This window comes from Sander vitreus, chromosome 13 (assembly GCF_031162955.1).
Source record: "Sander vitreus isolate 19-12246 chromosome 13, sanVit1, whole genome shotgun sequence".
In the NCBI taxonomy this organism is placed as follows: domain Eukaryota; kingdom Metazoa; phylum Chordata; class Actinopteri; order Perciformes; family Percidae; genus Sander; species Sander vitreus.
In genome coordinates this window covers 22,951,894-22,965,009 of record NC_135867.1, presented here as the reverse complement: position 1 = coordinate 22,965,009, position 13,116 = coordinate 22,951,894, and the positions used below count along the sequence as shown (strand labels likewise).

General features: G+C 43.3%; 1 protein-coding gene across 2 annotated transcripts in view; it reads left to right on the top strand.

The window, feature by feature from the left end:
* Positions 1–13,116, top strand: part of rnf43 (ring finger protein 43) — a 92,274-nt gene that overhangs the window by 50,507 nt on the left and 28,651 nt on the right. For both annotated transcript variants that reach the window (XM_078265935.1, XM_078265934.1), the window contains exon 2: positions 9,177–9,290. In XM_078265935.1, coding sequence (XP_078122061.1) covers positions 9,177–9,290 — 114 coding nt within the window. The remainder of the gene's footprint in view (positions 1–9,176; positions 9,291–13,116) is intronic.

Genomic DNA, 13,116 nt, shown 5'->3' with positions numbered 1-13,116 from the left:
TTCAGGCGGTCCCTGTCCCCACACAGGGCTGCATCTCTCACTGTACAGTGGCATTCATTTTCAGCCCACAAGCTGCGTTTAGGGTTTAAAGCTTCATGGGGCTGACTGGAAGAACAGTTGGAAAGCTGGAGCAGCAAGAGGAAGAGGGAAGGGAGAAAAACAGCTCTCTGTCATATGCCATAATAAAGTTTGACCCCTCTTTAAGAACAGCATACTGCCAGAGATGAGACTTGAAGGTGGGGGTGTTCAAGGGGGGGGGACATGGGATTGCATTTCCAAATGAAAGAGGGATGTTAAAAAACACCCCCAGCAGCCTACTGTTCTTTATTTTATGTGCACCTGTCTCTCGTTAAAGAGAACCACACTCTGGTGTCACCGTCCTTACCGTCTGTGTAGAGTACATTTTTTTCTTTAGCCACACTAGCAGCATTCATTGTTCCCAGAGGATGAATCCTACCGACTTGGCTGGTGATCCTCTTGCACCATCATCAAGTCGAAGTGTTCCCTTATCTAGTAAAATATCTCATCATCTGCTGATGGATTGTTTTATAACTTGGTGTAAATCCGTGGTTCCAAGACCACATATCCTAATAACCTTTTCTTTTCTTTTTTTTAACCCTGACCTTTCCTGTACTGCCACCATGTGGACATTTGTAGTTTTCAGTTAAATGTGTTTACAACTGCTGGATAGATTGCCATGAAATTTTGGTACCGATATCCATGACCCCCTCAGGATAAATTGTGATTACTGTGGTGAACAAAACCAATGATATTCCCATCAGCCTCCCCTGTACTTATAGTTAGCAAATGTTAGCTTGCCTACACACAACAGTAGGTGGATGGAAAGCCTTTTGGCTAATGCTAGCTCTGCCGTGAGTTAATTAAGCATTATATTACTAATGTAAAGCTTATGTATAGTCTATAAAATGTGCACTCTGACATGGATACAATTAAACAATCATAAGTCCAAAAACACAAAGTAAAGTTCAATTACTCACTACACAAAGTCAATAAAAAGCTCATAATTGACAGTAATTTGGGTACATATTAGCTCATAACAAACAGCTCGTCCTGTTTCTTTACCTCATATTTCCTTTTTTGTCTGTTGCTTTGTGTCTCTCCTCCTATAATTTGGAGTTCCCTTCTGTGAACACCCTTCCTCATTCTCCAGGCTAATCTCTTTCCACATAGCTGACCTTAAGTTCCCAACCGTAAATGATTGACACATTGAAAAGTGTGGGTTTTCTCTCTGACTGATGTTGTGGAACCTGAGAGAGTTGGAGAGTGGTCCTGCAGGCCAGGGACAGGCCGGAGGAAGCCTGGAGGACGTGTGGATGTGGCCCCCGTGTCTACAGGGAAGAAGGATCACTGCAATACTAACAAACTGCTGGGTTACCAAGCCACTGACTTGTTATGACAGGGAAGTGCTGTGTTTATGTTTAACTCAGAGCTTTGAAATGTATAGCGTAGTGCTGGCCTGAGGCTGATGGAGTGGCCCTAGTTGTTGGTGGTGTGTATGTTTCGGTGTGCGTGTAATGTGTTTGTGTAAAACCACAGAACCTGTGCAGGAAGTGTGGAAAGGACACAGGGCTCCATCGTTGAGCGGTTTCCATAGGGATCACAGTGCGGCTAAGACACTTTACCTGTTGAGTGGCTCTAACGGCCAAATCACCACACACAGAGAGAGAGACAGACAGAGTGATTCTGCTATGATTTACTGTAGCAGCAATAATGATTATAAAAATTGGTGTAATGTGCTTCGTGGCACTTAAGGCCAATTTATGCTTTTGCGTTAAATCGATGTTGTGGGTACCTATGTAGGTACGTGGAGATACCGACCCTACGCCGTAGCCTGACCTCTCAAAAAATTTAACTACACGTCGCGGCGACCCACGTCGCTCGGCCCTGGCTTGGTAGCGTTGCATTTCCCCTTTACTCATTTCCGGGTTTTCCTTCTCCATAAACAACATGAAATCAAGGAGAGGGTTAACTTTTCCTGCTACAGCTTACCGGCCGTGGTCAGAAAGCACAGGGGAGACACTTTGTTTCTCTCACTATGACTCTGGAGTCACTACTCACTCCGAAGCTAATCACCGTCACTCTCTCACTTGCTCTGCACATACCGTACATGCCGGCCCTGCTATTCTTTTAAAGTGATCAACGCACACACAGCTCTGCGTGGAGCCTCCGCAGAACCATAAATCAGACTTTAGGCAGGACTGGAGAGGGGTCTGAATGTAACAACATACGTACCTTCATATGGCCTCATCCACAGTAATGGCCACAATCCCCTTCAACTGGTCAGTATTTGGACAGTATTTGATATATTAGGTTTGTTGCCACATCCATAGATTTCAGTTTATTGCCTTACAAATGTCATATTCAGCTTCTTTTTTTAAATGTATTGAGTACACTTTGCAATAAGGTACAGTTGTTATCTATAAGTGCTCATCATCTTAATGGTTTTCTGTGTGCTGTATGTTTGTCACATTGGTGCACGCAGGGTCTGTCCCTCCGACTGTCCATTCATTCTTTGGATCTGAAATAAAATCCTGTTTGAATATCTCTGCAGTGCTTAAATAAGTTTAAGAGTGCTCTCAAATAGGGCAATATTACTCCCCCACTGAGCTCTAAAATCCAGCATATTCCATGACTTTCAGACATGTCTGAATGAAAATCTGAACCACAGATCAAAGAACAGGTGTGGCTGGACATGGTTTGGCGCCTTGGTGCACACTGTGCAAAGTTCATCCTAGTTAAACTTTTGTGCTGCATGTTATGATGAAACCCTTGTATGCCTAATAAATCCAAGGGAAGTGAGAAAGGCAAGAAAAAATGAGGAAATGATTAATTTGAGTAAGAGTTTATTCCCCTTATGTGGCACTCCACCAGTACAAGTACTCAGCAGCTTTGTTTAACGAAAACATTCAAGCTCACTCCTCAGCTTCCTTTCTTTAATTCCAACTCCTCTTTTCCTCTCCAGTTTCTTTCTTCTCTCTTGTCTAATCCCTTTTATAGAACAGAGAGACAGTCTGACGGGCCTGGAGTTGGGGGGGGGAGCACTCCTACTTAAAGAAAGCGCCTGGGCAAATTTGGGACTGGTGGTAATTATTTGGGCCTCATTATGGGATCACGTTTCCCCAAGTCATTCTCTGTGGTAACCGTTACTGGATATGGGGCTGACGCTGTCAATAAAGCGGGTGGAAAGATGACACGCCTTTTGTTTTGACAGGACCAAAGCAGTAATGCCTCCTGTTCGTTTGCATTTGCAAAGAGAAGGAGAGGCGAGGGCCTCAGAGCCCACTTTTCCAGATGCTGTGACAGAGAAAGACCCTGTTCTCCACTCGCCTGGCACCGGGCAACCCAGCATCACTCTCATATCAGCCTTTCATGTAAATCTACTTAGCGTAGGGTCATGAGATACAAGCCTGTTTAATCGAGGAGTGCGGTATGAGGAATGTATTGTGTATCTGTGTCATCTATGGCGCAGAGAGCTGGACCACAGTGTGTGTGTAGAAGCCAGCGATGCTTGATTGTTGGTCCAAGGACGGATATGACATTTGAGAAAAGGCTTGGCTTTCAGCGAGCGCCCCCCTGAAGTAGCCGCTGAGACTTTTAGACACACACTCCCACACCCAGCGCTGAGTGACTCACTCCCCTGCAGGACCACAGAGGGACTTTTTTTTTTTTTTTTGCACCAGTGGATCAGTAGACACACACTCATGCACGTATATGTTCACATGCAAGCACATGCTCAGGTGCCTCTAGCAACAATACATAGCTGTGCTCTCATTTATTAACCCATGCTCTCACACGGGCGGCAGGAAAGGGAGCCAATAGGTCAGTGTCTCAGCCCGTCCTGTCACCTCAGGCTCCCCCATCCCTTAACAAGCACATACACTGGGCCAAATCTCAGCAGCCACACACACTAAGTGTTACCCAGTAACCCGGGTAACCAGATTTAGATCTCTTTCAACTATTACATGGGGCCTCGTTGCTCTTTTTGGCAAACGCTTTTCCTACTCTTAACACAAACATTTGCCCTTTTTACAGAATCTTCTGCCAAGTTGAATGAGAGTAGGCTTTGATTTACACCCTCAGAGGCAGATATAGAATCATTCTTTTTTTGTGAGTGAGGCCAAATCACTTTCTGTGAGTCTGTGTGAGAGAGAATCAAAACAGAAACTAATTTTGCAGAACTGAGTTTAACATTACATAATAAATTAGTCTAATAACACAGGCCAGTACTAAAATACTGAATGTCATTCTGTTAACTTTGGCAACCCAAATCTAAAGCCTTGTCTCAATTTTTAAACTCACTGCTCGGCCCTGTTGCAGCAACACTCTGACTCCTGTCTCACTTCATTTTGACCCTGTGTGTGCGTGCGTGTGTGTGTGTGTGTGTGTGTGTATGTGCGCGTGGTGCGTGTGTGTGCGTGTGCGTGCGTGCAAGCTCGCATGTGGCAGGGTTGATTGAAATTTTCCCTGATATGCCCTAACCTGGCAGGCTTTCCTCACTCCCTGTCTTGATTTATACTGCATGATATGATCATCATACTGATGTATTTCTTTCATCTCCTTCTAAACCAATCTGCTTCGTTCTGATAATTTTGCATATAGCATTTCATCCAATAGTTCTTGAGAAGCCCTATGACCTGAACAGCTGGTAATTGAGTGGGGGAGCTTGATTAGAGGCGCTAGCTCTTTTTGCTTCCCCCTGTCTAACACACACTGACATAACTGCCTGGGCCTGGTTCCCTGCTGGCAGCAGATGAACTAGAAAGCTCTCTTGCTGATTATTGGCAGATGAAAAAAGAAGATCTGCAGGGCTAAGCGAGGGAAAAAAAATATTATTGACTTCTCACCGCAGCTACTATTTATTCTCCTCTTTTTCTGTCCATGTATTTGTTTTTAAGGCTGTTAGATTCTTGCCTCGGAATATTTTTGGTGTAGTCTTTGATTGAGCTGCAAAGGAATGCCTTTAATCGTGGCTACAAAGGAACCGAGGGACATGTCCCTGTCAGTTTTGCAACGGATCTAGACAGATGAGGAGGAGGAGGCGGAACGGAGGAGTGAGCATTGTTAACAGTCTGTGGGGAACTGTTTGCGTGCCCTGTTGTTTCTAGTCCCTGTGAAATGGAGACTCAGTGATTTGGTTTCCCAGGCCCCTTTTTCTCAAAGCTGTACAAAAACCAAATGGCTGGTTGCCATTTATATTTCAGCGGCAGCGTGTTTCTAAGTGGTAGATGGCACCAATGGTGGCACATGGAGAGTGTTCACAGCCATCTGATTGTAAGTGGTGTGGGCACATCTAAAATAGAAGATAATGCTTAGTCTTGTCAACCATGCAAAACATAGACACTGACCATGAGGGTGGTTGCCCTCAGAGCCTCATAGAGCCAGAGGAAACTAAAACCAGCCGCTCCTTCTGTGCCTGTTTGGCTCAGCTTTTGGATTATTATCTGCTTTATTAGGTATGCTTGCTCAGTCCCATGTATCAACATGTTTAATATTACAACAAGATCCAAACATGACCAAGTAAGCAGGAAAATCATATTCTTCTTTCTGAATGTAGTTTGTTTTCAACATTTCCCATAAACCTATAGCAAAAAAAAGAGCAGAGGTCACGGCATCAGTGAAGTAGTGTCATTAAAGGACTTTCTTTTTCTTTTTTCAGGGCCAAGTTCAACTGTGGGCCTCTAATTTGGGCCTAGTAAATGTAGACTGGTAGAGGCAGCTGGCAGCGCAGCATGCAGGCCAGGCCAGGGGTGCATGCTGTCTAGCTCCCTTAACAGGGTCTTCCATTCAGGCGATATGAGAAGGTCTAAAAACATTAAGATTATTCATTTACTATTTCACCTTAAACTCTTACTAGAGAAAGGTGTTTTGGATTTGTTTCTGGCTTACTCTATAGTAGTGGTAAGAGCTGCAAAGATCGATTAGTTCATATTAAATTAATCGCCAACTATTTTGATAACCTGTTAATCGGTTTGAGTCATGATTCTCTGATTCCAGCTTCTTAAATGTGAATATTTTCTGGTTTCTTCACTCCTCTGTGACAGTAGACTGAATATATTTGAGTTGTGGACAAAACAAGACATTTGAGGATGTCATCTTGGGCTTTGGGAAACACTGATCAACATTTTTCACCATTTCTGGCATTTCATAGACCACACAACTAATCCATTAATTGAGAAAATAATCGACAGATTAATCGACCATGAAAATAGTCGTTAGTTGCAGCACTAGTAGTGGTTCCCAACCTTTCTTTGTCTGACATACCCTCACACCACCCATCATGTTCATAATGTTTTCATTTCAATGGATTTGAAGGTGCGGGGTAAATAACATTCATACAATTGAATTGTCAATGTTTAGGTCACTTTTGTCAAGTTTGCATTCATACTACTTCCACTTTAGCTAACTATTTTGACTTCTCTGCTCGCTTGCTAACTAGTTTCCTTGCACTCTCCATCACATCAAGTGGCTTTAAGGTGTTACAACTGACTCCAGTTGGCTCAATGGTTATTGTGACAGTAATTTACTTAAGATCGTAATTATACCTATTCGTAATTCTATTCAGACTTTCATTTTTCTCCTGAACACAAATATGTGGCTATATTTCCAATCATAATTTATATTTTTTCAAATACGGTGTGCTACACCATAACATTAATATACCCTCTGGGGTACAAGTACCCTTGTTAATCACTGGTCTGTAGGTCATTAATACATTTCTCATATGGTGTTTGTGCAGTAGGTATTTGGCTGGCTGGTTTCCTAACTAGTTTCATCATTAACACTCGTAGTCAATATTATATTAACTATTTGTGGTATGTGAATCCACTGCACTGTCCAATCGCTCCCTCCTTCCTTCTTTTATCTCCGTGCCCCACCCCGGTCCCCCACTGCCTTCTCCTCTCCTCCCTCTCTCCTTGTGACAGACATGCACCAGCCCTTTGCAGCACATTACGTCAATTCCCCTGGACCGGGGGTGCCAGCTGTTGATGTCACCCTTGGGTCTTTTTAATTTAGGGATTTCCGCTGGGTGAGATGAGGGGGAGCCCCATGACTTCAGCCCACAGCCACATGAAGAGGCCCACCGGGGCAGAACCAGGGTTAGGGCAGGGCACTGTGGGACCGCGCTGCTGGGGTGTGGGTGAGCGCAGGGACTGGGCACTGCAGATTTGATCTGTGAGCTGTAACAAGGACCGATCGAGGAGCACTGTGTTGGTGCCCTCATTGATGTCATGTGAGGAAATTAGTGATGCACGGGGGTGTTTTAGGAGCGGTTAACTCCCTTTTGGGCTGCCGTGCAACTCCTCGTACTCGTGACAGCATGTCTGTGACTTGCAAACACTGCTGCTATCCCTTGAGCTCTTAAATGCAGCCTTTCAGCAGCTATGAATTTCCTCCCTTTCAGAGGGGATCAAATGTTCCTACCAAAGACTATCTCTTGTTCTTTCAGTCCTCAAGGCTTTGAGTGGGAGTGAACATCGCCATCCGTGTAATTGATTTTGTAGGGTGCCAAAGTTTTTCCTCTTGATATCAACTGTGAACGCTTTAGAGAGGAAATGCCTTCATTTAACACATACAAGCTTCTATCAAGCGCAACTGTCTAGATTGTCTCAAACATCATGATTTTTTTAGGGGCCTAAGCACCGACAACATCGGTCGGTGAAGGATCTATACCCTAAACGCAACAGGAAGTCAGCCATTTTGAATATACTGTGCATTTTTTGGAACTTTTTTGTCCATTTGCAGGTGTTGTACTTTAACATACACCTCCTACAGACCTAACCTGATTAACCTGATTGACTTCAAAATTGTTCCGTACAATAAAAAAACCTTGGCAAAGCTAAATTGCGTCGTCAAACGGCGTTGGCAGGGCAAGGCGTCATATTCCATGTTTTGCCATGAAACAGGAAGTCTTTTGTAAATAGACTGTACAGTACATTGTTCAATCAGCCCCAAACTTCATAGTCATAGCGCCACCTACTGGCAACAGGAAGTTAGCCTTATGTAACGTGCATTAGCAGATTTACATGACATTTACATTAACCCCTATACTTTAGCCACACACCTTTCATAACTCGTGAACTGTTTGTCGTAGACTTGTGGGAGGCATCATTGCACTCAGAGAATTCCTTTTTCATTAGTGCCCTGCCCCTATAGTTTAGCCACGTGCGTTTCATAAACCATTTGTTGAAGACACTTATGGACAAGGAAGTGGTACAAAATTTGCAATACATCCGATGCCACACACTTCATGCAGGAAATAAAGTCTAACTCGTGTGCACGGCGTCTGATGGTCGCACAAATGCGCAGCCGCTTCGCTGAGAGGTGCGAGGGCCCGTTCATCGCTGCTTTCAGCTTCAATCTTATTCATGGTTTTGGTCTAATCTTTGATATCCTTTCGATCACATACTGTAAGTTACATGTGATTTTGTCTGTATCTAGTATTTAGTATTTTCCCCACCTTCATCTCTCCACATGGGAGGACAAATATCTTTACACTACAATTACTGTTTTAGAAATGCTCTTTTACTCATTTAACTATTGTGGTCATACAGCTTTAAAAGATACATATAACATGATCTAAATGTAATTCACAGTAATAGTGCAGTAAAGAAGATCAAGTCTCCACCAACGTACATTCAAGTATGTCAAATGTTTCAGATGATTCCATCACCCTCTCAGTTTTTCTCATCTTTTGGCATATTGTCTTGTATTGTTCACTGGTATGTGAGATTAATATTAAACTGTTCAGTTTTTAAGTTATTCTCCATATTTATTTATTTTTTTAAGTACTGGCTTTTTTTTATACTTTAGGTACCACTAGGTACTGTATTCATTTAAAAAAAAGTGTTGCCATAATCTAAGTTGTTACTTTAGATTGTTTTAGTATTTTGAGACCGGTTTACATCTTCAAATAACAACAAAGTAATACATGGTGTGATTAGGATCTCAGGAGCTGTAGATGGGCTGTTTGTGTAACTGGGCACTTCTCACATAAGGGCTGCACATATAAAACTCCAGTGCAGTGAGCATTGCAAAAATGTATATTCCTCTCAACCAGAAAAAAATGATTCCACCAGAGACATATGCGTTGCTTAAGTAATTATTTTCCTTTTCTTACGTACGTGATGTGAACCTCTTTCTCTCTTTTTTTGCAGTATCACCCTCTGTCTCTGTGCAACACAAGCGAGGATGAACGACAAGAGAGTGACTTCATTACCATTGTCAAACTGGAGCACAGGGTACCCCCCTGTCTGCCGCTGCTTGATAAGGTACAGATCACACACACACACACACACACACACACACCGTTGCAAATGCTTCATGCATTTTTTTCTAGTTGCTAACGCTCTGAGAAACTCCACTCTGTGTGACCCCTTCCTCACTCAGACATGGCAGCAGACAGATAAACCATCTTGCCATCTTGTCTTCTCTCCAGTACCCCTTCCGCTCTTGGATATCGACTTTAAAGAGAAGATGGTTTTAGAAGGAATTATTTGGCAGGAGCTTAATGTTTTGTTCAGGACAGTGATCTTTCAGAGTGAGGGCTTGGACAGGAGGGGGTGGGCTTAGCTCGGCACTGCTATGTAGCAAGTGGCAGTGAGCCCTGGCTTTGGATGTAAGGCTTTCAAGCCCCAGCTGTCACTGGTCCGATCCCAGCCAGCCGGCCGGCCAGCCAGCCAGCCAGAACCAGACATTCTGCATTCTCCATTTGTGCCTCCCTCTAATATGAACGCAGCCAGAGCTCCATAGATTCCACCCACAATGGTTTAAATGTATGTGCAACTGCAATGGAGTTGACCTAAATCTCCCTTGTGTTTAAGTATTCCACCATACACACTGGCTGGCATATCCTAACTTTAAGTAGTGCGATTTAAAACTCTTTCTATTTTTTCCTTGTTTTTCAAGTGGTGACAAATTAGCAGGCAGGAGTATAGTTAGGCGACTGGCTTTTTTTAGCCTGTGTTTTCTTTTCCCCTAATTTAAAGCCATGTTTAGGAGCTGCCCGCCGTGGCGACGATGTAGAGACATTCCCACACTTCCCTGCTCCTTTCTTCCTCCTCCTGTTGCTCTTTCAGTGGGAACCAAACTAAGCAGGCCAAAGGGGGGAAGAGGGGTGTCACTCAAGACTGACTCTAGAAAACAGTTTTGATTAAAGCCTTAATGGCAACACTATGGACTCCCGTAAACGAAACACGGTCTCTCCCTCATGCAAAAGTACCCTTGAACAAAAGGCTGTTGCTTCCGAGTGCTTTCTCCCTCCCTGCAGACCGCCTTTGAAATCAGGAGAAGTGAAGGAGGCAGGGGAGGAGGGGTGGGGGGGGGGGGTCTTTCTTGTTGTTTTGGTTGTCTGGAAAGTATGTGTTGCGAAAAGTCCACTCCAGCCACCTGCATCCTCGCTTCCCTTAGCGAGATTCAAAGCTTTTGGTCGTGGTGGATTTATTGGGGATTCATGGTGCAGCTGTTGAGGAGCTCGCTCTCAGCCTTTTGAGGAGGATGAATCAGATGGTTTGGGATGTGCGGTGCTGGGTCAGCCGTGGTCTCTGGATGGGACTTGTTTACAGTTTAGTCTGACTGTAACCCGCACCACTGATCTATAGATACCTCGACGCCCGCAGAAGGGTTCGTGTTGCGCCACACACTCAGAATAGACTGTAAACCAAACAACGCGAAGCTCAAAACCCTGAAGATTAAGGTTTCATTGTTGTGCTTTGTTTTTATTTTGGTTTTCAGAGGTTCCTATCCTTTGCTGATTTGCAGTGATCTGTGCTGTCTCTCTAATGCTCTTTGTTTTACCGAATGGATCTCACAGTATCTCTGAGAGTTAAAGTTTATCTCTTAGGATGTCTATGCTGCACTTGAAAATGTTATTTTGACATGTGCAGGATATCTTCAAATTAAAAGCAAAATATCAAACACTTTCTCCAGGCACCCTCAATATGAAGTTGTGCATTTAACCATCGCCCTCTCCTGGTACATTATGCGCTCCTGGCCACCTCTCACCCACATTGACATATTTGTATGAAATGAGCAGTTTGCTTACGTAGAAGTACTGCTACCTCAGTGAAACGTTAACGTTTTCAATAATCCTACAATGCCGTAAATCTGAGAAGGATCTTGTTCATCACACACAAATAGAATACACTCATGAAATATTATTGTACATCAGTAGGAGATAAGATAAAAACAACATACTTTATGGGGAACAATACATTCCACTTCTTTTAAAGGAGGCAAACTATAGTGTTTTTTCTGATTATATGTAGAAAATTGCACATTTTATCTAAATGAACGTATAGAACAGTATTTGGTTGTGATGTACTCCCCTTTTTAAACTCTTTGCCTACATCTTATGAAACACCATGGCTTATTTCTTTACTCAAGCTAACAAAGTCAACTTTAAAAAAGAATAATCCGAAATCAAAAGTATCCAAACCTACTCTTTGTGCAGTTATTTCCTACCGATCTGTGTTTCAGATACAGCTCTCTCTCTCTCTCTCTCTCTCTCTCTCTCTCTCTCTCTCTCTCTCTCTCTCTCTCTCTCTCTCTCTCTATGCAATTGCCTGAATCAAAACCCTCCACCGCTCCAGCGGTTTTGCATCATTACACAACACAAGCAGAGGCCACGGGCTTTCTCCAAGCCAGCATGTTGTGCTAGAAGTGATCCATCTGCTTTCCACTGGCCAGCCTGTCTTTTCTGTTTACACTAAAGCCCTGGAAAGGTTCTCAAGCTAAGTCACGGAGCAACACATGACTCAACGAGAAAAGGCATCACAGCGGTGCCAGGAGGGCTACTCTAAACTCCACATGAGGCTTACTTTGCTCTGAGTAAATGCCGTAATCTGTGCTTTTTGAGTCAACGAGCTGACTTTTGCCCACTGTGGCTCTGTTAATACGGCAACAGTAAGAATTCATGGTTTTGTGAAAACACCTTTTTCAGTGATTGAGTCTTTGGCACGTGTCTGAACTTGTTAACTCTCAGAGTAAGCCTTGCTTATTGATTTGGCTCCTCTCAGATGAAAAGGGTTTTTGACCTGATTGTGCAGTAATCCTGTTTTCTTAAACTAGGGTTTTCATGTGTGTGTGTGTGTGTGTGTGTGTGTGTGTGTGTGTGTGTGTGTGTGTGTGTGCATACTGTATGTGTGTTATTGGATCACTTTACTAGTTTGTGTTCCTAAATCTTTCACAGCCAGCCAGTAGAAAGGTGACCACTTTGTGAGGAGGCAGATCCAAAGACAGATCAGGAGACAAACGACGACACTGATGGTGCATGTCTAGTATTTGTGATGTCATTACAGTACTGTACCTATATTGTCAAATTGATCATCTTCAGTTCAATTCAAGGTGCTCTAAGCGACGGCACTTCTTGTCGACGTTCAAAGTATTTTCAAACAAAACGAGGCTAGCTTGCCCCTCCCTCCTCCTCATCATCCCGTCCACTCCCCCTCCCTTCCGTGCTTCCACGCACTAACCCCCCAACGCCCACCCCAAAATCCTTCTTGTCGGCTATTGGCTGGAACGCTGGAAGACTGTTTGTTAAGTTTGGTGGTGCAGGTTGGCACCGTTTGTTTTTGTTGGCATTTGTGGAGCCTGGGCTGTCTACAGAGGCCACGTTTTTTTACAGTGTGTTCAGGGGACAGGCAGCTAGTGGATAGTGAGGAGATGTTTGCTGTATGTGACAAAACATGTTGTAGCCCAAAAAACGCATGACATCGCTTAGAGCACCTTTAAACCTAAGTATAATTACTGTAAAAACAAGATCTCAGAGGTAGATATTGTACTTTTTACTTCACTATATTTAAATGACAGCATTAGTTACTAGTTACTTTGCCCATGTCATTATCATACACAGCAGAAAATGGCAATATTTTGTTGGGAAAAGAGGGAATTAAGAATGTATTGCTAGTGTTAGCTTGGAGTTGAAAAAAAAAGCTTGGGAAATATACTACTACTACTTTTTGGAGGTAAAATGAAATATTTTCTCTTTTCCAAACTGATTGGAGGTTAAAGGAAATATCCGTTTTATACTTTTTAATTATTGAACATACAATATTATGAATTGAGCAATTCAATTCCCGACTCTCGCTCCATATATAC